Here is a 20,518-nt window from a genome sequence, read left to right as displayed (position 1 = left end):
TGATGCTTCTCTAAACCTTAATTCATAACTACTTGGTCACGTGTTAAAAGCTGCTCTTCTGTCTGTAAACAGCCACAGCCAACAGCAGAGCAAGTGTTTCTTTACAGCCAGAGCTCTGCATACAGCTGTCGCCTCCTCTGCGTTTAGACCATCCTTCACGCTGCAGATGCGACACATCCAGACGCAGACCTCTGCTTTCCCTAGGAAAGGGTCAGTCCTTTCCCAATATGGTTTTTTTTTCCCTACCAAAATTGCTTTTTGAACCCATGTAAACAGGCTAAACATCCTGAACTGTATCAGGTGAAAAAGTATTTGCTGCTTGTCTCAGGTCTGTAAAGCTTTCCCAAGCATTGCTTACTGGGTAGCGCACTGGGAGGAGAGAAGGGAGGGCAAGACCCAGGCCCACCCCAGTTCTGCAGCCAAATCGACCCTGGATTTGGCCAAAACCGCCCTTCTATGTTTCGTTGTCTTGGTCCACAGGGCAGCAATTGTAAAGCAGTGTGCTGTTGGAGTGTCCTGACCAACCGCTTGCAAACTCCTGGAAGTCTGAGTCACCCTGTATTCCGATGCCCTTCAGGTGGTTTAGACCTTTGAAACTTTCAAAATACTGAATGTCAGTGCTAAAATCTCTGCCTTACTGTGCTGACACGGGGCTGCCTTTGCTCACGCACTCACTGCTGCGCAGCCCAGCACCACAAACGGGCTGTGTGAGTCCGGTGCTGGCTGCAGGATGGAGAATCACTGCACCTGTAATTCTGAGGACAGAAATCAACATCCTGGGCGATGGAAGTGTCACTGGAAAGTGTTCCCCGCTCCCTCGGGGAAGTGCAGCCGCTCGCACTCAGCCTGGCAGCTGCTGCAGCCGTTGAACGGAGCATGGACACTGCTCCCGGCTCAGCACTCGCACAGTGAGTAGAGCCGGGCAACTGTCACAGAGAATTAAATTTCTGCAATGAGTCTTTCCCTGCAAATGTTCGGGAGAGTGAAGCTTGCTCTGCGAGGCCGAGGGAAGGCCGATAGCGAAGCGCGAACGTGAACTGACGCGGGCGGCTGCAGCTCCTGCAGCAAAGTGCAAACGGGCAGAGGGCCTGAAAATCCATGCCACGGAGCAGTTCACTTTCCCCAGGTCCTGACCCCAAATCCAGGCCTTTCCGATTTTTGTGGTGACAAAACACTTGGACGCAGGGTTGGGAGTGTTGTGGTTCAACCCCAGCCCGCAGCTCAGCACCACCCAGTGGGATGGGGGAGAGAATCGAGGGAAAAAAAAGAGCAAAACTTGTGGGCTGAGATAAAGACAGTTTAACAGGACAGAAAAGGAAGAAAATAATAATAAAATGGCAATAATAAAAGAATTAGAATACACAAAACAAGTGATGCACAATGCAATCGCTCAGCACTTGCTGACCGGCGCCCAGCCAGTCCCCGAGCAGCGATCCGCCCCTCCCGGCCAGCTCCCCCCAGTTTAGGGACTGGGCATGACGTCGTGTGGAATGTTCCTTGGCCAGGCTGGGTCGGCTCTCCTGGCTGTGCCCCCTCCGGCTCCTCGTGCCCCCCAGCCTTCTGGCTGGCAGGGCATGAGAAGCTGAAAAATCTTTGACTTAGCATAAAGGCTGCTTAACCACAACTAAATCCATCTGCGTGTTATCAACATTACTCTCGTACTAAATCCAAAACACTATACCGGCTACTAGGAAGAAAATTAACTCTATCCCAGGCAAAACCAGGACAGGGAGCAAGGCAGAAACCAGCAGTTTTTGTAGAAATTTCTCTGACAGCTAGAGGCAAGGTTACTTTTCTAATTGAATAAACAGCATCTGCAATCTGTTAGTCCTTTGAGAAGAGCTAGACAGATCTGTGCGAGGGAATAAAGGCCCGTTGAAGTGTTCTGGTTCTCAGCTCAAGGGCCACCACCACTTCAGAGGCACTCGATAACACTTTGCTTTCTGAGCTCAAAAGTGAAACCCGACGCAGAGCGCGTTGCTAGGGCGCGGGTGCGGAGGCTGCTCCCAACGACCCAGCACCAAGAAACCCCCCAGGGGCAGCTCTGCGCCCCTGCCAGAGGCGGGTCTGGCCGCAGCCTGAGGGGCGTCGGCTCGAGCCCAGCGAGGGTCGGACGGGGAGATCTGGCGGCGACGTAGCTGCAGGTCCTGCCAGTCGCGTCGGCGCCATCGGTCACGCACACCTTGAGGAAAGCACTGGCCGCTGGCTGCGGGTCCCCGAGGGACAGCAGGGACCCCGGTGGGGCCCTTTGCTAAAGAAGCCCCAGAGATTTGCGGCATTAAAGAATGAAGCGCGCGGGGGTATGATGCTCTGGAGGCATGTGGCTCGTCCCCAGTTAAACCCCTGAGAAGACCCATCCAGCAGCTTCGTAAGTGCGTCCCTGGGGGGGCCCCGGCCGGGAGCCCTGAGGCTGCGTTGGCATTTCGGCCCTTGCAGGGCAGGGGCTGCGCCTGGGCTCCTGCCCCGCTTCCCTCTCCTGTGACCACTAAATGAGACGCAGCCGCTCTTTATCCCCAGGTGGCTCGGCGGGGGTCAGAGCATGTTTCCGCAGACTCGAGCTTTGTGATCCGTAACGCTGGTGCTGCCCCTCGGCCCCGGCCCCCCCCGCCCCACACAACCTGCCGGTGGCAGCCGGAGCGTGACTTCTGCCACCCGCAGTCCCTCGAGAGTTTCTGTGCCATGCCCCGGCTTTGGGGCTCTCCCCAGTGGGGCTCTGCGAAGGCTCCGCCAAGCCGGGGACGTTCTCTGGGCCTCGCACGGCCCCGGCTGCCGGACGGGGCCACCCCGCTCTCAGTCTCCTCCCGCTGCCCCAGCCCTCGCCCCGGCGTGGTGCCGGGGTACGGGTGTCCCCGGCCGCCCCGGGCCGCAGGCCCCTCGTCCCGGTGTCTGTCCGTCCCCTGGCTCGGGCTCCGCGGGCGCTCGGAGCCGCGCGGCCCTTGGCGACACCGGCCCCGATCCGCGTCTGGCCGCGGGTTCACGGCCCGACCCGGGCCCGCGCGAGCCGGCGGCCGCGGCCTCCCCTCCCCCTCCCCCTCCGCGCCGGTTCCCGGGGGCGCCGCCGGGAGGTGGCGGCGGAGGCGCCCGAGTGCCCGGAGCGGCCGGTACCGGCGCCCCCGGCTGCGGCGGGCGGACCCCGGCCCGGGCCCCGCCGGCGCCCCCTGACCCCGACCCCTGACCCCGCCCCCTGACCCGGCCCCGCCCCTCCGCGCCCCCGGCGCTGCCCCGCCCCCGCGGCGCCTCAGCCAATGAGCGGCCGCCGCCGCATCCGGGGCCCGCGTGTCCCCCCGCCCGCCGCTCGCGCTCGGCCATGGCGGAGGTGAGTGAAGCGGCCGCCGGGGTCGCGCCGGGCCTCCCGCTCCCCTCCCCCCCCCCTCTCCCCCCCCGGCCGGGCGGGGGCACCGGGGGCCCCCTGAGTCCCGGTAGCCCGGGGCCTCCCGGGGCCTCGGTTCTGCGGCCGAGGGGCGGATGGGGCGGCGCGGGCTGCCGGAGCGGGGCCCGCCGGGGCGGGGGCCCGAGGGCCGAGGGGCGCCGGGTCCGCGGGGGGCGGGCAGGGGGCGCCGGTGCCGGGCGGGGGCCGGGCAGGGGAAGGGGTGCCTGGGCGGGACCCAGCGGGAGAGCCGCGGCGGGGCAGCGGCCGAGCCCGGGAGCGGCGCCGGCTCTGCCGTCCCGCCAGCCCGGCGGAGGACCCGCGGCCGGCCCTGGGGGGAGCGGCCCGGGAGGGGCGTAAAGGGGCTTTGGGCCGGGGGCCCCGCCAGAGCGGCTGGGGCTGGGCTGGGGCGAGCGGGCCGGGAGGGGCCGGCGGCGGAGAGCGGGGCCGGAGCCCCCGAGGCTTCAGCGCAGCGGGGTCCCACGGCGTCGGGGTGGGGTCGCGGGGGAGCGGCTGGAACGGGGCTCGCAAAGGCAGGAGGTGAGCGGCGGGGCCTGAGCAGCGGGACAGCAGGAGGTCGGGGACGGGGGAGTGGCAGAGGGCCGGGGAGGGCGGCGGGAAGGGTTTGGGTGGCTGGGACCGGGAGAACCGCCCGGGCGAGGGGGCTCGTGCTCCCGTGCCGGGTGGGGGTGTCCCTGCGCCTCTCCCACTGAGATGTCGCGTTTGTCTTGGTGTACCCTGCCGAAATGTTACCGCCATCACCCCCCACACTTACGCTTGGTGATGCCATTCCCTGTCGTGTCCTCAAAATATCCCTGTCCTGTCACTGTCGTGGCATGTCCGCGCTTCATTTCCATCACGAGATCCTTGGGGTGACCGCGACAGGGGAAAAGGACGTTGGGCAGACGTCGAGGTAGCTGCTGCTCTGTCGCAGGGTCTTGGAACGCCGCTACCTGAAGTGACTTCTGTTCGACACTAGGCTCCGCTTTCAGGGTATTTCAGCACTTTGCACGAGGCAGGCGCCGTCTGGCCTGTCTGTTGTCCCATCCAGAACGGTTTGGTCCTCGCTGCCGCCTTCGGTGGAGCCCCAAGGGCGCCGCGTTCTGTGGACGCGTTGTTTCAGTGGGCTGTTGGGCTGCGGTGCCGCGCTGCCCTTGTGCACGCAGGTCTCTGCCTTGGGGAGATCCAGGAGCTGTCGCTGTCTCACGGAAGAGGTTTGACCTGCAGAGTGTCTCTGCTGTGACGTTGCAACGGCGTGCTGCTGGGGCACCAGTTTCCCCAAGCAGGAGATGACCTGTCCATTTGCTCTTGGCTTTTTCAGGTCCGTAGCTTACAGGAGGAATCTGTTTCCATCCATTCCACTTCCCTCCGGCTACAGCTGGAGTTTGTAGAAAACGGAGCCATGTCAGGTAGTACAGACAAGGCAAAGGGCCACGGAACGCTTCTCTCACCGAGTCTGAAACGGGTGTTACACTAGCTCAGGAAACCACATTAGTTATTGAAGTAGTAGTGCTGGAAAGGGAAACCTTCTCTATCTTCGCTCACTTTCTTGCAGGAGTGGTTTCAGCCTGAAGGGTTTTCGCCAGTAGTTCTCTGGAGAAACAATCTGCCTTGCACTGGGAAGCAGCTTTGTCGGTGCAGAAAGCTCAGGCTCTTCCTCTGCCTGCGTATCCTAAAACATGGCTGTTGCTTCGATTCATGTACCAAAACCTTGAGTCCAGAATTAAGGAGAGAGTGCTGGAGTCATCCAGAAATACAAACGTGAGAGTGAGTAATTGGCCAGCCTCTGTGTAATTTTTGAGAGGGAAGTTGTTCTCGTGCCTGAGACTAGTGGCAGGAAAGCAGCTGCTGGGAAACTTAAAGCGAGATTTTCCCCCGCCAATTAAATGGCCCATGGATGTAGGAGCCCTTTTCCAGCATCAGGCTGTGCTGTCGGAATAAACGACATTCACCACTGTGACCTGTCGTGGTGACCAAAACTGTCACCAGCAACACGAGCATCTGCACCTTGTCTGAGAACCGGCCTTGGTCTGGAGGTACCTGGCAGCGCCCCGCTGCTGCCGCTGCCTTGCTGACACGTGTAACGCCGTGGTGTTTCGCCTCTGTGTGACGTTTGGATTTGCAGTGTCAGAGTGCAGCTTCCTCACCTTCAAATGAAGGAACTCCACGTCGTGTGGCATCAGCCATCGGTGCAGTCAGGAACGTTCTCTCTGTCATTGTTTCCGTGTTTAAGCCAGACCTGCCTTTCTCCTCTGCTCCTTTGACTCTCCTTTCTCTGGTCTTCTGGATTTGTAAATAATTGGAGGGATCATTCAGTTTCACACGTTTGAATTTGGGGATGGAATGGGCCGTTTGCTTTGTCCATCACTTGTTTCTTCTTTTCTCAGCCCGAGCACAGCACTGCTGGTTACTTTATGGTGACTCCAGCTCACAGCGGTTCCTGCTTGCCCTAACACTACGTTCCTGCTTCAGGGAAGTAAACTCGTGATTAGTTACTGAATTGTCACCCTGTCGTACTCACTATTACTCTTTATCTCAGCAGATGATCGTTAGTATAAGATCTCCTTGTTCCTGAAGTATTCTTGACATCTCTTCAAGCCAACCCATCCACTGCTAACAGTTTCAGTCTTTGTTTTCAAAGTCCTTCGCCTGCAGCTCCGTATTGATCCCCGTGCGAAGGAGGCGCAATCGATTCATAGATCATTGTCTCAGGAAAGAGAGTTCTGCAGATGGCTCAAGACTAGAGGGAGTGAGTGTAGACCCCACCCTTATCTTTTCATGGAACTGGGGTTGTTTGCTTGGAAGGATTTTTCCAAGAGGGTTTTGTACTTGGTCACATTCCAGCAAAGCCCAGCAAAGGGGCTCTGACACCTTCCTGAGTTACGAAGCCGTTTCCTGGTGTGACCGTCCTCAAAGCGGAGGCTGCCCGAATCCTTCCCATCCTTTCACTAGACCATAACTCCTCCCTTTTCTTCGTGCGCACAGTGACTGGGCTCTGTCTGCAGCCAAAGTGGTCTCCAGTGGGGTTGTCTTGCTGCTAATACTCGACACTCGTGGGTGGAGAGTGCAGCACGCAGCGTGCGCTCGGTTGGGCTGGAGGCTTCCTCTTCTCATGGGTCCCGGTAGAGGAAGGAGCAAGAATTCCACGGCTGCTTCACAGATCCTTTCCCTCCCTCCCTCTCGGTCCTTCTCTCGTATGGCAATGTCTCCTGCTACCTTCGGCCATTATCGTAGCAGTAATTATGTCTAGAAAACAGCTGCCTCTCTGGTCATTACGGAATTTGCAATAGATGTGTTAACACCTGAAGGCACTAACTCAGAACCCGAAGTCTGGGGTGGCTTTTTTGGTATGTCCTTTCCTTTGTTGTTAGAGGATAAAATTTTGATGTGAAGCTGTACTGCGTTTTCTTAAATAAGCTGTAAGAGCCTCGTACTGAAGCGTTGCAGATGTCCTGGCTCCCGCTGACTAAGTGAGGAGTAATGGTGCACGGCCGAGGTGGTTAATGGCTGAGGATCGTGAGGAGATGTCACTGGTGACTGGGGGACTGACACTATGGTTTTCTTCCGCAGTCGGATGCTCTCAGTCACCCAAAGGCATTGGTTAATTACCTGCTTGCTCCCCACCTAGGCTGAACTTGATGAGCAGCATTTCCATGTACAGCAGCCCAAGGAGCAGCAGATGTTCTGGGTTGTTTTCCAGGCCTCAGCCCATTCTGCTGCCTGAACTCCTGACCGAGCACTGAATGCCAGAAAGCAGGTGCCTGTTCTCGGTGTCTACCTGTCTCATCCTCTCCCACCTTGCCTGTGCCACTCGCAGTCCTACCAGACTCCTTTGCTGCCTGCTCAGCTCTAAATTTCTTTGCTCACCCCTCTGAGCCTTCTGGATGCGGTGAGGCCTTAGGGGGAAGCCAGCGTGTCATGGCCGGCTGCTCCCGGTGCCTCTCCAAAGAGCGGGACCGTCCCGAAACGCTGTGTTCAAACAAGCGTGATGTGTGTGTTCAGAATAACGGCTTAGGGTCAAAGTCCTTCTCTGAGTGAAGATCCAAGGTGTTAAACTGGTGAGAGGATATTAGCGGAGTGCTGAAGGTAGAAAAGATAAAATGGAAACACCACCGTGTGCAGTGAGAGACTGAGGGGAAGGTGGGGAAGCCGGAGGAGAGGAGGCCTGGGAGAGCTGTTAAATACACCTGACCAGAGCTCTTTTTGCACAGCACAGTTTCTGATGCTGCCCTGCGTGGGTTTTGTTAACTTTTGCTTTGAAATTAAATGAATTGCATTTGCTGGTGGGGTTAAGTGGCTGGAGGCATGTTACATTTTCAAGAGGAGTTGTCTCAGCCGTGTTCCTCTCTTTCCTTGAAGGCCTCGGTCGGCAGGCAGAGCCCGAGGGTGGTGCCGTACCCAGCCCGCAGCCTGTGTCCTGGAGATCCTGGCCTTCAGAGTGCAGCAGGTAGCCGCGATTTACGTGTTGGTCTGGTTTCCAGAGGAAACAAGGCTCCTGCCATCAGCCTGTCTGTTCCCTTCTCCTCCCAAGATCTTCCGAACCTGGTGCTTGATTCCTGTGCCGTTTGAGAGAGGAGGAAGGTCTTAAAGGTGCCAAAGCTCCTACAAGTGTCCCTTTGCCCATTCTTGCAATAAGGGGTAATTATCCTAAAAATGCCTCGGGTGAAGAAAAGGCCACAGTGTGTGTTCACATGTTGTGACACTGGTGAGTCCAGTCAGGAGGGACACACAGATACTCAGAAAACCTTCCGATGGGGGTGTCGGTCACCTGTGGGACTCGACTGCAGAGAGCCAGGCTTTGCGGTTTAGCACTCCCAGAGCACTTCTTCCCGTTGAGCTCCCCAGCCCCTCTCACTCCTTCCTACCTAATCTCTTCCTCTGGCTTATGGATCGTCCCCAGCTTTGCTACAGCTGACGGTTTGCTCCAGGGTGGTGACAGTAGCTGCCTTCTTCTAATCCCTGCAGTTGTGTCAATGGGCTCAGCTGATCATCGACTGAACCTCGCAGAGATCCTTTCGCAGAACTATGGTGTGCGGGAAGAAAGGGAAGAAGAAGATGATACTCAGGAGAAGCAGAAATCCTTAGAAGAGCTGGAGAAGAGTTTCAGTGCCTCTCAGGTAAAGGCAGCAGGGGAGGGGAAGGGAAGTGACCTGCCGGATTTTCTTGTTGCTTTCCCAGTACTGGTACCAAAGATCTTTGTGATAAGCTCTGGCTTGCTCAGCTGGCAGCGCTCTGGGTTTAGGCCCATCAGTGAGCCTTGGGTTTGCGTTTGGGTGGGAAGGAATGGTTTTGACAGCAGGTGACGGCAGTAAATCTCGGAGTCTTCCTCTGCCAAGTAGCCGCTCTGCCGAGGTGGCCTTCACTGCCCCTGCTGACGAGCCGTCAGCTGCTGGGGTGTGTTCAATGCCTGTTTCACCATGGAGGAGCCACCAAGATGAGGTGACGTGGTGGTCCCGCAGAGACCTCGGTGCACACGAAGCGTGTTCTTGGTGACAGAGTCTCTTCAGGTCAGGCACAAGAGTTAACACGGGGATCTGCTCCTTCCCTTCCTCTGTGTAAATACAATTGTGTGGTACAGCGTCTCTTCGCCAGTGTGAACTCTTGTATTAAAAATAAATATATTTTAAAAATGCCCTTGACTATTGCTTTGGGGTGAAATTTCCTGTCTTCTGCGTACCTCCGAGAGGAACAGGCTGTGGTGGGTCCTGGCAGACCGTGCTGCCTTCACCAGGCAGCGTCACCCAGGGCAGCGCCGAGCCCCGAGAGCCGAGCTGCCGTGACTGCCCCTGCGTGTCTCTGTTCACTGCAGCTGGTGTTGTGCTCGGTGATTGTTCCATTCCTGATGAAGCTTTGTCCTCCTCTCGCCCAGAGCAGTGAAATGCCATTTGAGGAGCTGCTTGCACTTTATGGCTATGAGGCATCTGACCCCATCTCGGAGCAGGACAGTGAGAGCAATGATATTACTCCAAATCTCCCAGATATGACTCTGGATAAGGTAAGAGCCGCTGTCTGCTGGGGGGTGCTCTTGGGTTACTGGGCTGTCCCGGAGCTCCAGATGCCTGGGAGCTCTTTTCAGGTGGGGTTGACTAATGCTGGGGAAGGGCCCTGCCTGGTTCCCTGTGTTCTGATGTCCCAGTGAGGACGCCGGGCGCAGAAATGTGAATGTAGAGAGCTTAGAGGAGACTGGAGAAAGGGTAACTGCTTTAAAAAGAATGCTGTAAAAACTCTTTATGGAACTTGGGTTACAAGTCTTTGCACGTAGATGTGGATCCGTGGAGAGTCGGGGAAGGTTTGTATCTTCCCAGGTGAAGCTGTGGCTCCTCCTGTTCTAGCTGAAGTCTGTAGAAAGTTGTCTTTTTTTTTTTCCTTCCAGGATCTTTGAGATATTTGCTGTGAGTGGAGCTCTACAGAAAGGGCCACTTATTCATCCTCTCTCTGGCTTCCATAGGAAGCTGTTCTTGACACTTCCAGAAGGGCTTCTAGGGAAAACAGTCTAGGGGTGGTGGGGAGTGAGAGGGAGAATCTGTCTTTGGACAGGCTGTGGGAGGGTGAGGAGGTCTGTGGATGCAGCCACCCTTGGCCAGAAATGCTTTACTCTAGGCCTCACCCCCCCTCGTATATTTTTTAATTTAAAAATATTTTTCACTTTCTTGTTGTTGTTAAAAGGAACAAATAGCGAAGGATTTGCTTTCAGGGGAAGAAGAGGAGGAGACACAGTCTTCAGCTGATGATCTGACTCCATCCGTCACATCCCACGATGCGTCAGACCTATTCCCGAACCAGCCTGGCTGTATGTGTCGCTAATTTCTAAGTAATTGTTTTTTACTTAAATGTGATGTGCAGGATAGGGCAAGAATGTTTTTCTTTATTTTGTCACTTAGCTTCCTGACATCAGGTTTTCCCCTTCCCTTCTGGGGGCTGCAAATAAACCCGAGTGCCAGTGGTTAGGACATGATCGCACGTAGATGAGCAGCGGGACAAGGGGACTCATAACACTGAGAAAGTGAGAATTGTTTTGCTGCCTGCTGTAATCGCAGTCTGAAAGATCAGTGCTGATCTGGCATCTCTAGAAGTGAGTAAGTTCAGTAGTTCTCGTGGTGTGATAGGCTGTGGCAGTTCCTAAACACTGGAAGATGTGGGAAGCCAAAGTGCAGGGAGAGGCTCAGCACGAAGTGATCCTATTCCTTCCGCTGTCCTGCGAAACGAGGGAGTCTGAGCTCCCCTGGCTGCTCGGCACCACCCCTCTGGCGAGTGTGCAGATTCTTTTATTTAGAAGGATAAAATTCAAATACAGCCAAGTTGTCACTGTGAACTGTGCTGAAAGTAACTTTAGAACAGAAAATGAAGGGAAGGAGAGGGAACGTAGAACAACAGGAAAAAAAAATCATAAGTACAGATCTTTTCCTTTTCCACAAAGCAAACAACTTCCTTGCTGATGAAGATAAAGAGCCCTGTTCATCTCCATGTGCTTCCTCCATGGCTGAGGAGTCAGAGGAGGATTCCATCCCATCCAACGAGTGTAAGAAGGTAAGTGATCTGAGTGCACTGGGAAGGGGAGCTGACACTGCGTTGGGCGAGGAAAGCATGACACCAAAGCACGGGGATGTTTCCCCAGGAAATCTTCTTTTCTTTTCTTTTGCTCAGCGCCTTGCATTTTGTGGAAGGCAGTGGCAGTTGTGGGTTACAAGAGGCTTCTTTAATATGCTCTTGAAATCTCTATCTGAAATTATCTTCTGCTCCAGATGTGGAAGATGTTGTTGTGCCTTGGTGAATTAAAACTGCAGCCTGTAGCCCTATAAAGGTGAAATGCTGTGCAATATTCCCAGCAGGATTTACTGAGGAACCATCTTACAAAAGAGAGGAGAAGACTTCCAAATTCATCCTGGTGTGAAGGCTGCGGGAGAGCTTCGGCATTTCTTTATCTCCAGCCTTAGCCACTTGCCATATATCTTTAACATTAAAACTATGTAAATGCCTAAGGTCCCCAAAGCATCATCTGGTTGATAGTAAATCTTCTTAGTTACCCTATAAAATAGTCAGGGTTCCCTGGAAGTAATAGTGACAGCGGGGACGACCAATACATAAATCGGCCTCGTGGTGTCGTAGTCCCTAAATCACGCGGCGCCTCGGGGCCTGCCTGCAGCGTTTTCCATTTCAATTGACCCTCTTCTCTGTGGTGATATTTCAGGAGATCATGGTTGGACCCCAGTACCAAGCCACTGTTCCCATCCTGCACTTAAACAGGCACGGGGAGAAAGGTAAGGCAGCCTGCTGTGCGTGGTTCGGAGCGGGGGCTGCCGGCCTGGCGCCGGGGGGTCCTGGTTCACCGGCCCCGCTCGGTGTCTCCGGGCTTGGCCCGGAACTGACACTGCGCCCGAGCTGGCGCGGAACCAGCCCAGGGGAGCGGGGCTGGCGGAGCAGCCACGGAGCTGGGAAGCCCTGTGAAAGCTGGGTTGGTGTGGTGGGTTTGGAGGAGGGTCTCGGCTGTAGCCGAGGAGGAGCGATGCCCTTCTGGAGACAGTCTAATGTATTTTTCTCTGACGTTCTCCTTACGTAGCCAGAGTTGACGTCCGGTGCTCCCTGGAGCTGACCAGTTTCCAATTTGACGGGGTGTCTGCAGAGTAGATGGGGGTGCCTTGATCTGCAGGTTGTGGCTAATAACTCGTACCATACTCACAGCAGCTTGTTGAGTTTCTGAACAAGATAGCGAACAGAAGGCCATGTCTTGAGAAATGACTTGATTCCTGCCTAGTTCTTTTATCCTAGCAGACTCTGAGCGAATCAGTTAAAGGAGCTAAAAGTTACCAGTTTTGTAGGTTCTATCTCAGATTTACCCACCGTAGTTCTCGGAACTTTTCACTGTTACATTATCAGTGCTCTCAGCCTTCTGCATTGAAGGCCACAGATTTAGCGCACGTTTTCCATAACCTGGATGTTTGCATCAGTGTGGAACGAAAGGAAACTGATAGTAGATCCCGGTGGGGGTTTTTTATGCCCTGTCTGAACTGCCTCTGACCTGATTTTAGTGATTCTACAGGGCAGAAGAGTTGGTTCCTTTGCCTGTAGAAAGCAGTTAAGTACAGAGGTGCTAATGTTTTTATCTGAATAGAAAAATCTCAATATTTCTGATTATTTTTAATTGCAGTCTTTCTTCTTGCTTTCCTCTGTGCTCTTACTGTACTTAAACGTCTCTGCACTGTCGCGTGCCGTGTTCTTATGGACTAAGAGCCTCAGAAGCTGGACGCGCAGGAACCGCTCGGTGCTGCAGCGCGCTCCTGCTGCTGGGGGGGGTGTGGAGGGGCGTCACAAGCTCTCACAGGGGAGGGACAGCCTTGCAGCTCCTTAGTTTTGTGTCTAGGACAGGGAGAAGGTCTTGAGCCTAGGCCAGCGTTGTAGCTCAAACCTGCCTTCGCCTCCCACCCCTTTTGTTCACTGTGTGCTGGAAAAGACACCTTAGAGCCTAGGGGTTTTTAGCTGCCAGGATTAATGAATCAAAGCAAAGGTCTTTGAGAACGTGGTAACAAAAACCTTGTCAGCCCGCCCTCCCGAAGAAGTGGAAGCAAGCTGAGCCTGTGCTTAGGGCTCTAAAAGAGGTATAAAGGGTATTAAGCTTATCTGCCCTCAAAATCAGGAGGGCAAAGGCAGTACCTTCGCAGAGATGGCTGTCGTCTGGCGTGCCAGGCATAGATGTCCTCCCTCCTCCTGCCTCTGCCATGCACGTACATGCGACCATTTCTCAAAAGCAGCAGAATTCTCTGTTTGATTAGCTTATTTCAGTGCTTTTTCTGTTAGCTTATGAGAATGAAGATCAGCTGCTTTGGGACCCAAACATACTCCCCGAGAGGGAGGTTGAAGAGTTCCTGTACCGCGCAGTGAAGCGACGGTGGGACGAGCTGTCTGGCAGCGGCCTGCCGGAAGGGGAGATGGTGAAGGACAACGAGCAGGTACGTGTGGGGGCTGCTCGCAGCCTGCGGGGGCTCTGGTGGTGCTGGCGCCGACGTGCAGCGTCCCGAGGAGATCCTGGGTGAGGGCAAACTCCCGTGATCCTCTGCGCAGGCCGGTGAGGCTGTGCGGCTCGGCTGCGGTTGCGGGAGGATTTTCACCTCCCGTTGGGAAGACGGGAATGGCCGTCATGGAGCGGACCACGGGCCTGTCTAGTTTAGTACTTTTCTTCCAACACAGTAACAGATGTTTGTGGAAAGCGTGTAATGGACTGGGCAAGTAGGGGATGGGTGCTGCCTTGACTGCATTCTCCCAGTATCCCAAACTCTCTGAGCCAGGGCTTGCAGCAGGAACATCCTTTTGGGTCTGTCCTCTAGAACATCGCCCAGTTCTTCGAAGCCAGCAGAAGATTAGACACTTGGCTAAGAAACCTCAGAGCAGTTGTGTTTCCTCTAAGCAGCCAGGTTAGACTCACAGTAGGTCTGCAGGAGTGGAGGCACAGCTGTAATCTGCTGAGCTGCTGGTAAAGCTGCATCTTTTCAGTCCCAGGGTTTGTAATCCGGTGCCTTGAAAAGTGAAACAGTCTGTGCTGGGGGTCAGACCGGGGCTAGTGGCAAAGTGGCTCCCGGGAAAAATAAGTTTTATGAGACAAACATGAGTCACAAGCAGGTTGGTTTGTGGTGTGTTGCTCAGGTACATGCTGTGAGTAATTTTCTTCTGTTTCCTAGGCTTTGTATGAACTGGTTAAATGCAACTTCAATGCAGAAGAGGCCCTGCGGAGGTTACGGTTCAACGTGAAGGTTATCAGAGGTGAGAGCCCCCAGTGTTCGGGTTCTGCCCCAAGCATCAAGGCACATGTACAGAATCTAGAAAGAGTTACGTCTCCTCCAATTCATCTTTCTTTCTGCTACAGATGAGCTTTGTGCCTGGAGTGAAGAAGAATGTAGAAATTTTGAACATGGCTTCAGGGTCCATGGGAAAAACTTCCATCTTATCCAAGCAAACAAGGTAAGGACACTCAGCCCCGCACACCACTAAGGCAGAGGAGAGGAGGCTTGTGCCTTTGCTCCAGAGGTACATTTTGAGCCTCGGCTAATGCAGGAAGGTCAGGACCGCCGAGTTCCAACCCCAGGCTTTGTGTTGACTCATGCTCGCAGGTGATGGGCTGTTCACTGCCCTGCTCTGCCTTATTTTCCAGGTGGGAGAAGTCACAAACAACACTGACCTGCATGAGTGATGTCAGTTAATTACTGATTAGCCCTTTCTGGAGTCTCAAAAGTTCTTTCCAAACTCTCAGCCCTTGCAGTACTTCTGTGAATGAGTGAGTTGAGCATGTGGATGTTTTGTAAAGTCCCCTGGGGTCCTCTAGAATGAAAGAGGCTGTTGTAGGGAGAGCTGGGCCCCAGGACATACGCTGCTGTGCTGGGAGTTGGCAGAACCAGAGAGTCCAGTTCTACTGCTGATTAATTGTGGGCATGTCGATGCTGGCCAGTGCGAATGGATGCAGGTTTGCTCTCCCGATGTTCAGCGTGCTGCTGGAAGCGCAGGAAGGTCCTGCACAGAGGTACCGTGTGTGAACCCACACTGGGGGCTGCAGCAGCAGTTGTGCACTCTGGGGAGTTCTTTCTCTGGCCAGTTACCACCTTGGAAATCTCAGTACGTGCTTCTGTTCCGCAGCGTAGATGTGTCTGTAGCTATATAGATTACTGCAATGCACTTAATTTTCTGTGCTGATCAAATGGGAGAACAGGCCTTGCTCCCCGTGGTGCACCTCGGGGCACGGCGTTCTGACGGCGATGTTTCTCCCCAGGTCCGCACCCGGTCAGTGGGCGAGTGTGTGGAGTATTACTACATGTGGAAAAAATCAGAGCGCTATGACTACTTCACTCAGCAGACTCGTTTAGGAAGGAAGAAGTACGTCCTCCACCCTGGAGCCACGTGCGTGGAATATTCTCACACTAAAATTAGTAATATTAACCTCCCAGTGAAGATTCCCGCTGCCAAGCGCCTCTGCTTAAAAGCCTGAACTTTCTGCTCTGGGAGGTTTCCTGGGTGGGACATGGAGGGGTGCAGTGGCTGTTCTCAGAACATGAACACTGTTAGTGTGGGCAGGGAGGATGAAGCAGTTGTTTGCTTGGATATGGACTTTCTTGTGTCAGAAAACACTGTTTTCAGACAAGTGCATCCATGGAAATCAAGGCTAGGGTCAGGGATTCAGGGCTGATCTCAGGAAATAGTTCAGTGCAGTTTTGGGAAGGGAGATTTTTAAGTTCGAAAATACACTATTTCTGATGGTTTGGAACCTGAATTAATTTCTTTCCCTGCTGCCACCCTTTGAGGCAAATTCCTCACTTTGAAATGCATGCTAATTACAGAAAATACTTTTCAAAAAGGTTGAAACTGAAACATTTTAAAAGGCCAAAATGAAACATTTAAGTTGAATCAATTAAAAACGTTAGATGAGGTGTTAGATTTTCTTTTTTTTTTTTTTTTTTTTTTTAAATTCTGATGCAGAACAGGGAAATACCTGAAATCTCAAATCTCCCCAGGGTGGGAAGATGTTTTCCCACCACTTGCTCTCTGCCGGCACCCCAAGGCTGTGGCAGCCGCTGCGGTCGTTCTGGGGAGCCGGCTGACCTGGGGGAGAGCGTCTGGCTGTTGATTTCGCTTTGGGAGGGGCTGAGGCTGGGGAGCTGGGCACAGCTCTTTGTTTTGGAAAGCTACAGAGCCCGTTCTGGCTTGTGTGGGCCGGGCTGAGCCGCGCTGAGCTGGCTGCGATCACCCCAGTGCTGAGCCCAACCGGGACAGACATTCGCTCTGGTGAGGTCTCCACAGTCCTGGAGCTTTAGTTGTTGGTGGTTTTTGGTCCCTGTCGCCGTTTCCCGCCCCGTGCCTCTGCGTGGCGGGTGGTGGCAGCGCTTGTCTCTCTGTCCCCGCAGGGATTACACCGACAATGACTTGGATGGGGGTGAAGTAGAAAACACCAGTCGTTCTCGGAGCTCCCCACCGATTCCCTCTGCAACCAGCTGCCTGGATGCTCACTTCAGCCAGGACCAGATGGCCATGGAGAGCGCAGGTAGCGTGGGGCTAACGCGGCACAGACCCTCCTTCGCCTTCTTCCTGTTGCCGTTATCCAGCCGTTGCTCCCCTCGCCCGGGCGCTCGCTTTGCCCCGCCTCAGGGACCAGCCCCGCGCGGATCTTGGTGCGAGCAAAGGAGACTTGTCTGTCTCTACGTTGGCCAGTAGTGACTTAAAAATTGAGTTGTTCCTGCCTCAGGCTGGGAGGGGCAGCCTCAGTCGTTCCCAAAGCAGAACGGTTTGCAGTAACTTTGGGCAGCAGCTCCTCCGGAGCTGGTTTAAGGCACCAGCAGTCAGGCGGGGCCGAGCAGAGCGAGCGTCTGCGAGAGGGCTCAGGGCAGCCCCAGATGGGTTCGTTCCCTCACCGTCCTGCTGCCGGTGGGGGCTTTGTGTGGGCACCTCCCGGGGGCTGTCGGCTCGAGGGGACAGGATTTAGGATTTGGCTTATCTTGGAGTGTCTCTGTGAGGTTTCCTTTACTTCCCATAGAAACACTGATGGTCTCCCATCTGCTGGCTGATCTCGCCTGCCTTTGGTGCGTGCTGGCAGGGATCTTGGTTGCTCTCATACAGAAACGTTTGTGCCATCAGACAAACACTGCTGTGATTAGGTGGGATTGAACTGGTTTCTGGGTTCCGTATGTCGCGCACTCACTGGCTTTCTTTCCCTTGCTGTCCCCCACCCTTTCCTCCTCCTTGTCTCCCCCGTTTCCCCCCTTTGTGGCGCGCAGAGCCCCTGAGCGTGGAGAGCACGGCCTGCAGCCTGGGCAGCATCAGCGAGTCGGGGCAGGGCTACGAGTGCAGCACGCCTTCGGAGACCAACTGCTCCTTCGACCCCGCGGAGGAGGCGTCCTCGGGAGCCAGCTCGGCGCCCTGCACGCAGCCCGGCCTCGCCCCCGCGGAGCCGGGGCTCTACGCCTTGCCGCCGGCAGGACCAGGACTCGCAGAGAAGCAGGAGATGTTGCAGAGCTCTGGTGAGACGATAACCATGGACTTCACTCTCCCTGCAGACATTAACGAGGGTTTGCCTTTAATTGCTGGCCCTGTGGATTTGGACAGAGACCCAGAGGCAGTGGTGGCCCCTGCGCAAGTGTCCTTATCGGTCACAGATTTTGGCCTCATCGGCATTGGAGATGTAAATAGTTTTCTGACTGCTCACCAGGCTTGCCCGGCTCCTGTGGCTCGGTCAGAGCCTTTGTCGCAGTGAGTCTCCAGTCACAAACCTGTCGCAGACCCAGCAAAGACTTTGAGCTGACTGAGTGAAATCCTGGAACTTCCACTGTTCCACAGGGACAGTTTGGAGCTGTTGGTCAGAATCTGTCTTTCCATCCTCCTTGATCCAAGGCTACAGTGAAACCAAACACCTTTCTGCTCCAGTGTGTTCTGACACAATCATGCAAAGCTGGCGGCCGGCTTTAGTGAGGGGGGGTCCATCACCCGTTTCCTTGACCACGCGTCACCCCAGGTAACGGCAGGCTGCTGGGGGGGCCCCTGCCTCGGGGCGGGGGAGTCATCCCTGGGCCCTGCAGGGACGCTCTGAGCGCAGAGATGCCCCGAGAGCGCTCGGGGAGCTGGGACAGAGGACGCGGCCTCCCCCGCGGGGAGCTGGGTCCACCCGTGCCGCGGGGCCGTCTGCCTGCAGAGACAGGCACGGCGATGCCCGGGGAGGCTGAGGAGTCGCGGCCCCTCGCCCAAGGCCGTGCGGGGCAGTGGAAGTCCTGCCCGTCCCCTCCCGGTGCCAGGGCAGCCGCGCTGCTGCCATCAAACCTCCTGCAGCTGCGCCCGTCGTCCCCCCGCTCTGCCACCGGTGGGATGTGGCCGGTCCAGCCCTTGGGCAGGAGCCTCGGGCGTGGTGCGGTGGCTGCGGGCGCTCCTCGCCTTCCCTTGCAGCGCCGGGTGGTGGAGAACGTGCGAAGGGAGTTTCTAGACCCAGAAGCAATGTTGGCCCCGGCGGCACAGCGCGGCTGCTTCTCTTCCTGGCGGGGAATGACTTGGCCCTCGCCGGCCGCTGGGTGCAGGGGGGTGAAGCGCAGATGGAAATGCCTGTAAGTGCCCGGGTCGGTCAGAGTTTGTCGGCTCTGGGAGGAGGTTGCGCAGCCCCCAGGGCACCGAGGCCAGGAGGTCGGTGCTAGCGCGATCCCGGCAGGAGAGCCGCCGGTCCCTGGGCATCCCCGCCCTTCCCACCTCACAAAGCTCTCTGTTTTCTGAGAGGAAAGTGTCTTTACTGCCATCAGCAGCGTTCAAGCAGGTGACGGTCCCGCGTGGCAGCGAGGCGCCCGCTGTGCTGGGACCCGCGGTGGCTGTGCTGGAGCCCAGGGCTGTTCACTGCCCGACTCTCTTCCCGGTCCGGGGTTTGCCACCGGCTTAAATCCACATGTTCTCATTCCCCTTTTTTTCCATGCAGGGAATGCTGTCTGCTGACTTGCTGGGCAAGGCTCTGGTGCAGATGTTGCCTCCCTCCAGCCATTTTCTGCACTTGGGAAGGGGTTTGGGTTGAGGTTTTCTACTTGTTTTGGTAGAGGCCTTCGGGCTGTGATCCTGCAGTCGGTTCTGCTGCCAGTGGATCTGGAAGATAACTAAACCATTAGCCCGCATCCTCCTTTCACACGGCCCCGGGAAGTTGTGCTCAGCCCGGCCGTGGGAGCGCGGACACGGCATCGGGCAGCTGCGCAGGGTGACAGGCCCAGAGCCTGTGTCTCCCCCTCCGCGCTGGCAGGGGTTTGCTTTGGTCCCCGGCCAGCTCTGCCCCGGGGTGCTGAGCCCCGACTCCCTGCTGCCGTGACCCGGCGTCGCTTTGTCAGCCAGACGCGGTAACCGGGGTCTCCCCTCCGGCTGCTCCCAGTTGCTGGAAACAGAAAGCAAATACGAGTGCCCGCTCCATAGTGGAACTGCCCAGGCTGTGATTCCCCTTTTCTGGGGGAGAGAGGAAGCTCCTTGGCTGGAAGGAGAAGGGGAGGCAGGGAGAGAGCACAGGCAGCCCTCCCAGGGAGGGCCAGGCCTTGGCATCTCCTCTCCATCAGCCAAGAACATCCTTAGTTTTCCTGAAACCATTTTTTCTTTGGTTTGTTTCAAGCCCTAATGAAAGGAGAGGGGAGGCTGGGGGAGGCAGAAATCTCTTATTTATGTTCTTCAGTGTTGTTTACAGATTCGCATGGGGTCTTTCAACATGAGTGCAGCGCTTTTTCCACATAACTTTAAGGGAGAGGGGTGGAAAGGGCTGGGACAGGGAGGGGGAGTCACTTGGGGAGGAGGTTTGGTTTTGGTTTTTTGTTGGGGTTTTCTTTTTCCTTCTTACAAAGCACATTCACTTTGAGCCGCTCCCAATGCTGGACTCTTTTCCCCTTCCCCCGCCCAAGCCCTACACTGTGAAGTGATACTGCCTTGAAGACCCCTCGCCGTTATTTATTTAATTAAAAACCTAATTTGAAAGTGAGCCGAAGCCTGTCTTGTTTCTGAAGACTGAGATGCAGCGGTCCTGTGCGTCGCCATGGCAGAAGCAAGAGCAGGGGTCCAGCACAGCGCTCAGGGTGCTCCTGGTCCCTACACGGGGACACCCAGGGCAGGGCCTGGGGCTGAGCTCCGCTCCTGGGTCAGTCCCTGGAGCCCTGGGGGACGGCTCCTCCCGTCCCGGGCGCTGCCGTTGCCTCGGAACAGCCTGAGCTCCTGGTGCAGAAGCTGAACTCGACCCGCTCCTGAGCGCAGCGGCCTCTGCCTGGCGAGGACCATCTCCCTCTTGTGCCTCCGGCCGGCCCAGCCCGTGGTCGGGGTGTGTGTGAGCTGCAGCTCCTGAATTTTCCCTCCTGCCACCGTCTGCGGAGGGGACCGGGGTGCCCGCTGCTCCTACAGGTGCCCCGAGTCCCCCGCAGCCCTGGCAGCCGTCAGAGGGGGGGGTCCCTCCGTGTCTCGCTGCCTTCAGCCAGAAATAACATCCTGGAGGCAAGAGAAATGTTCCTGCTGCAACTGCGTTGTGTGTTTCCGCAAGAAGGCTCGTTCCTCACCACAAAGCCTCTCTGTTTTGTCAGAAACTCCTTAAATTCTGTTCTCCAGCTCTTGCCTGGCTCTTAGCTTCTGTCCTGGGGCCTTGGGGGGGGGGGGGGGGGGGGGGGGGCGGCAGGGGCTCCCCTCTCCCTTGCG

General features: G+C 56.0%; 1 protein-coding gene across 2 annotated transcripts; it reads left to right on the top strand.

The window, feature by feature from the left end:
* The first annotated feature begins 3,299 nt into the window (after window positions 1-3,299).
* Window positions 3,300-19,817, top strand: MIER2 (MIER family member 2). Of its 2 annotated transcripts, none has more exons than XM_074808622.1 (13): window positions 3,300-3,316; window positions 7,727-7,814; window positions 8,333-8,484; window positions 9,237-9,362; window positions 10,034-10,157; window positions 10,785-10,894; window positions 11,556-11,625; window positions 13,160-13,311; window positions 14,038-14,119; window positions 14,223-14,317; window positions 15,120-15,223; window positions 16,249-16,385; window positions 17,116-19,817. In XM_074808622.1, exons 1-13 carry the CDS (start codon window positions 3,308-3,310, stop codon window positions 17,589-17,591), a joined length of 1,725 nt encoding a protein of 574 aa, XP_074664723.1. In that variant the 5' UTR covers window positions 3,300-3,307; the 3' UTR covers window positions 17,592-19,817. The 2 variants fall into 2 exon arrangements, with proteins under 2 accessions (XP_074664723.1, XP_074664722.1); XM_074808621.1 differs by having other exon boundaries at window positions 15,120-15,247.
* The last annotated feature ends 701 nt before the right edge of the window (window positions 19,818-20,518 follow it).

The sequence above is a fragment of the Strix aluco genome, chromosome 29 (assembly GCF_031877795.1).
Source record: "Strix aluco isolate bStrAlu1 chromosome 29, bStrAlu1.hap1, whole genome shotgun sequence".
Taxonomy (NCBI): domain Eukaryota; kingdom Metazoa; phylum Chordata; class Aves; order Strigiformes; family Strigidae; genus Strix; species Strix aluco.
Note: the sequence above shows the minus strand (reverse complement) of the source record. Positions and strands in the feature narration are given on the sequence as shown.

What these genes read in the sequence shown, in the direction of transcription:
- MIER2 (XM_074808621.1), top strand. An exon ending in ATTCCCGAACCAGCCTGGCT is followed by an intron (nt 10,158 to 10,784) that starts GTATGTGTCGCT and finishes TTTTCCACAAAG; the next exon opens with CAAACAACTTCCTTGCTGAT. An exon ending in TGGTGAAGGACAACGAGCAG is followed by an intron (nt 13,312 to 14,037) that starts GTACGTGTGGGG and finishes TCTGTTTCCTAG; the next exon opens with GCTTTGTATGAACTGGTTAA.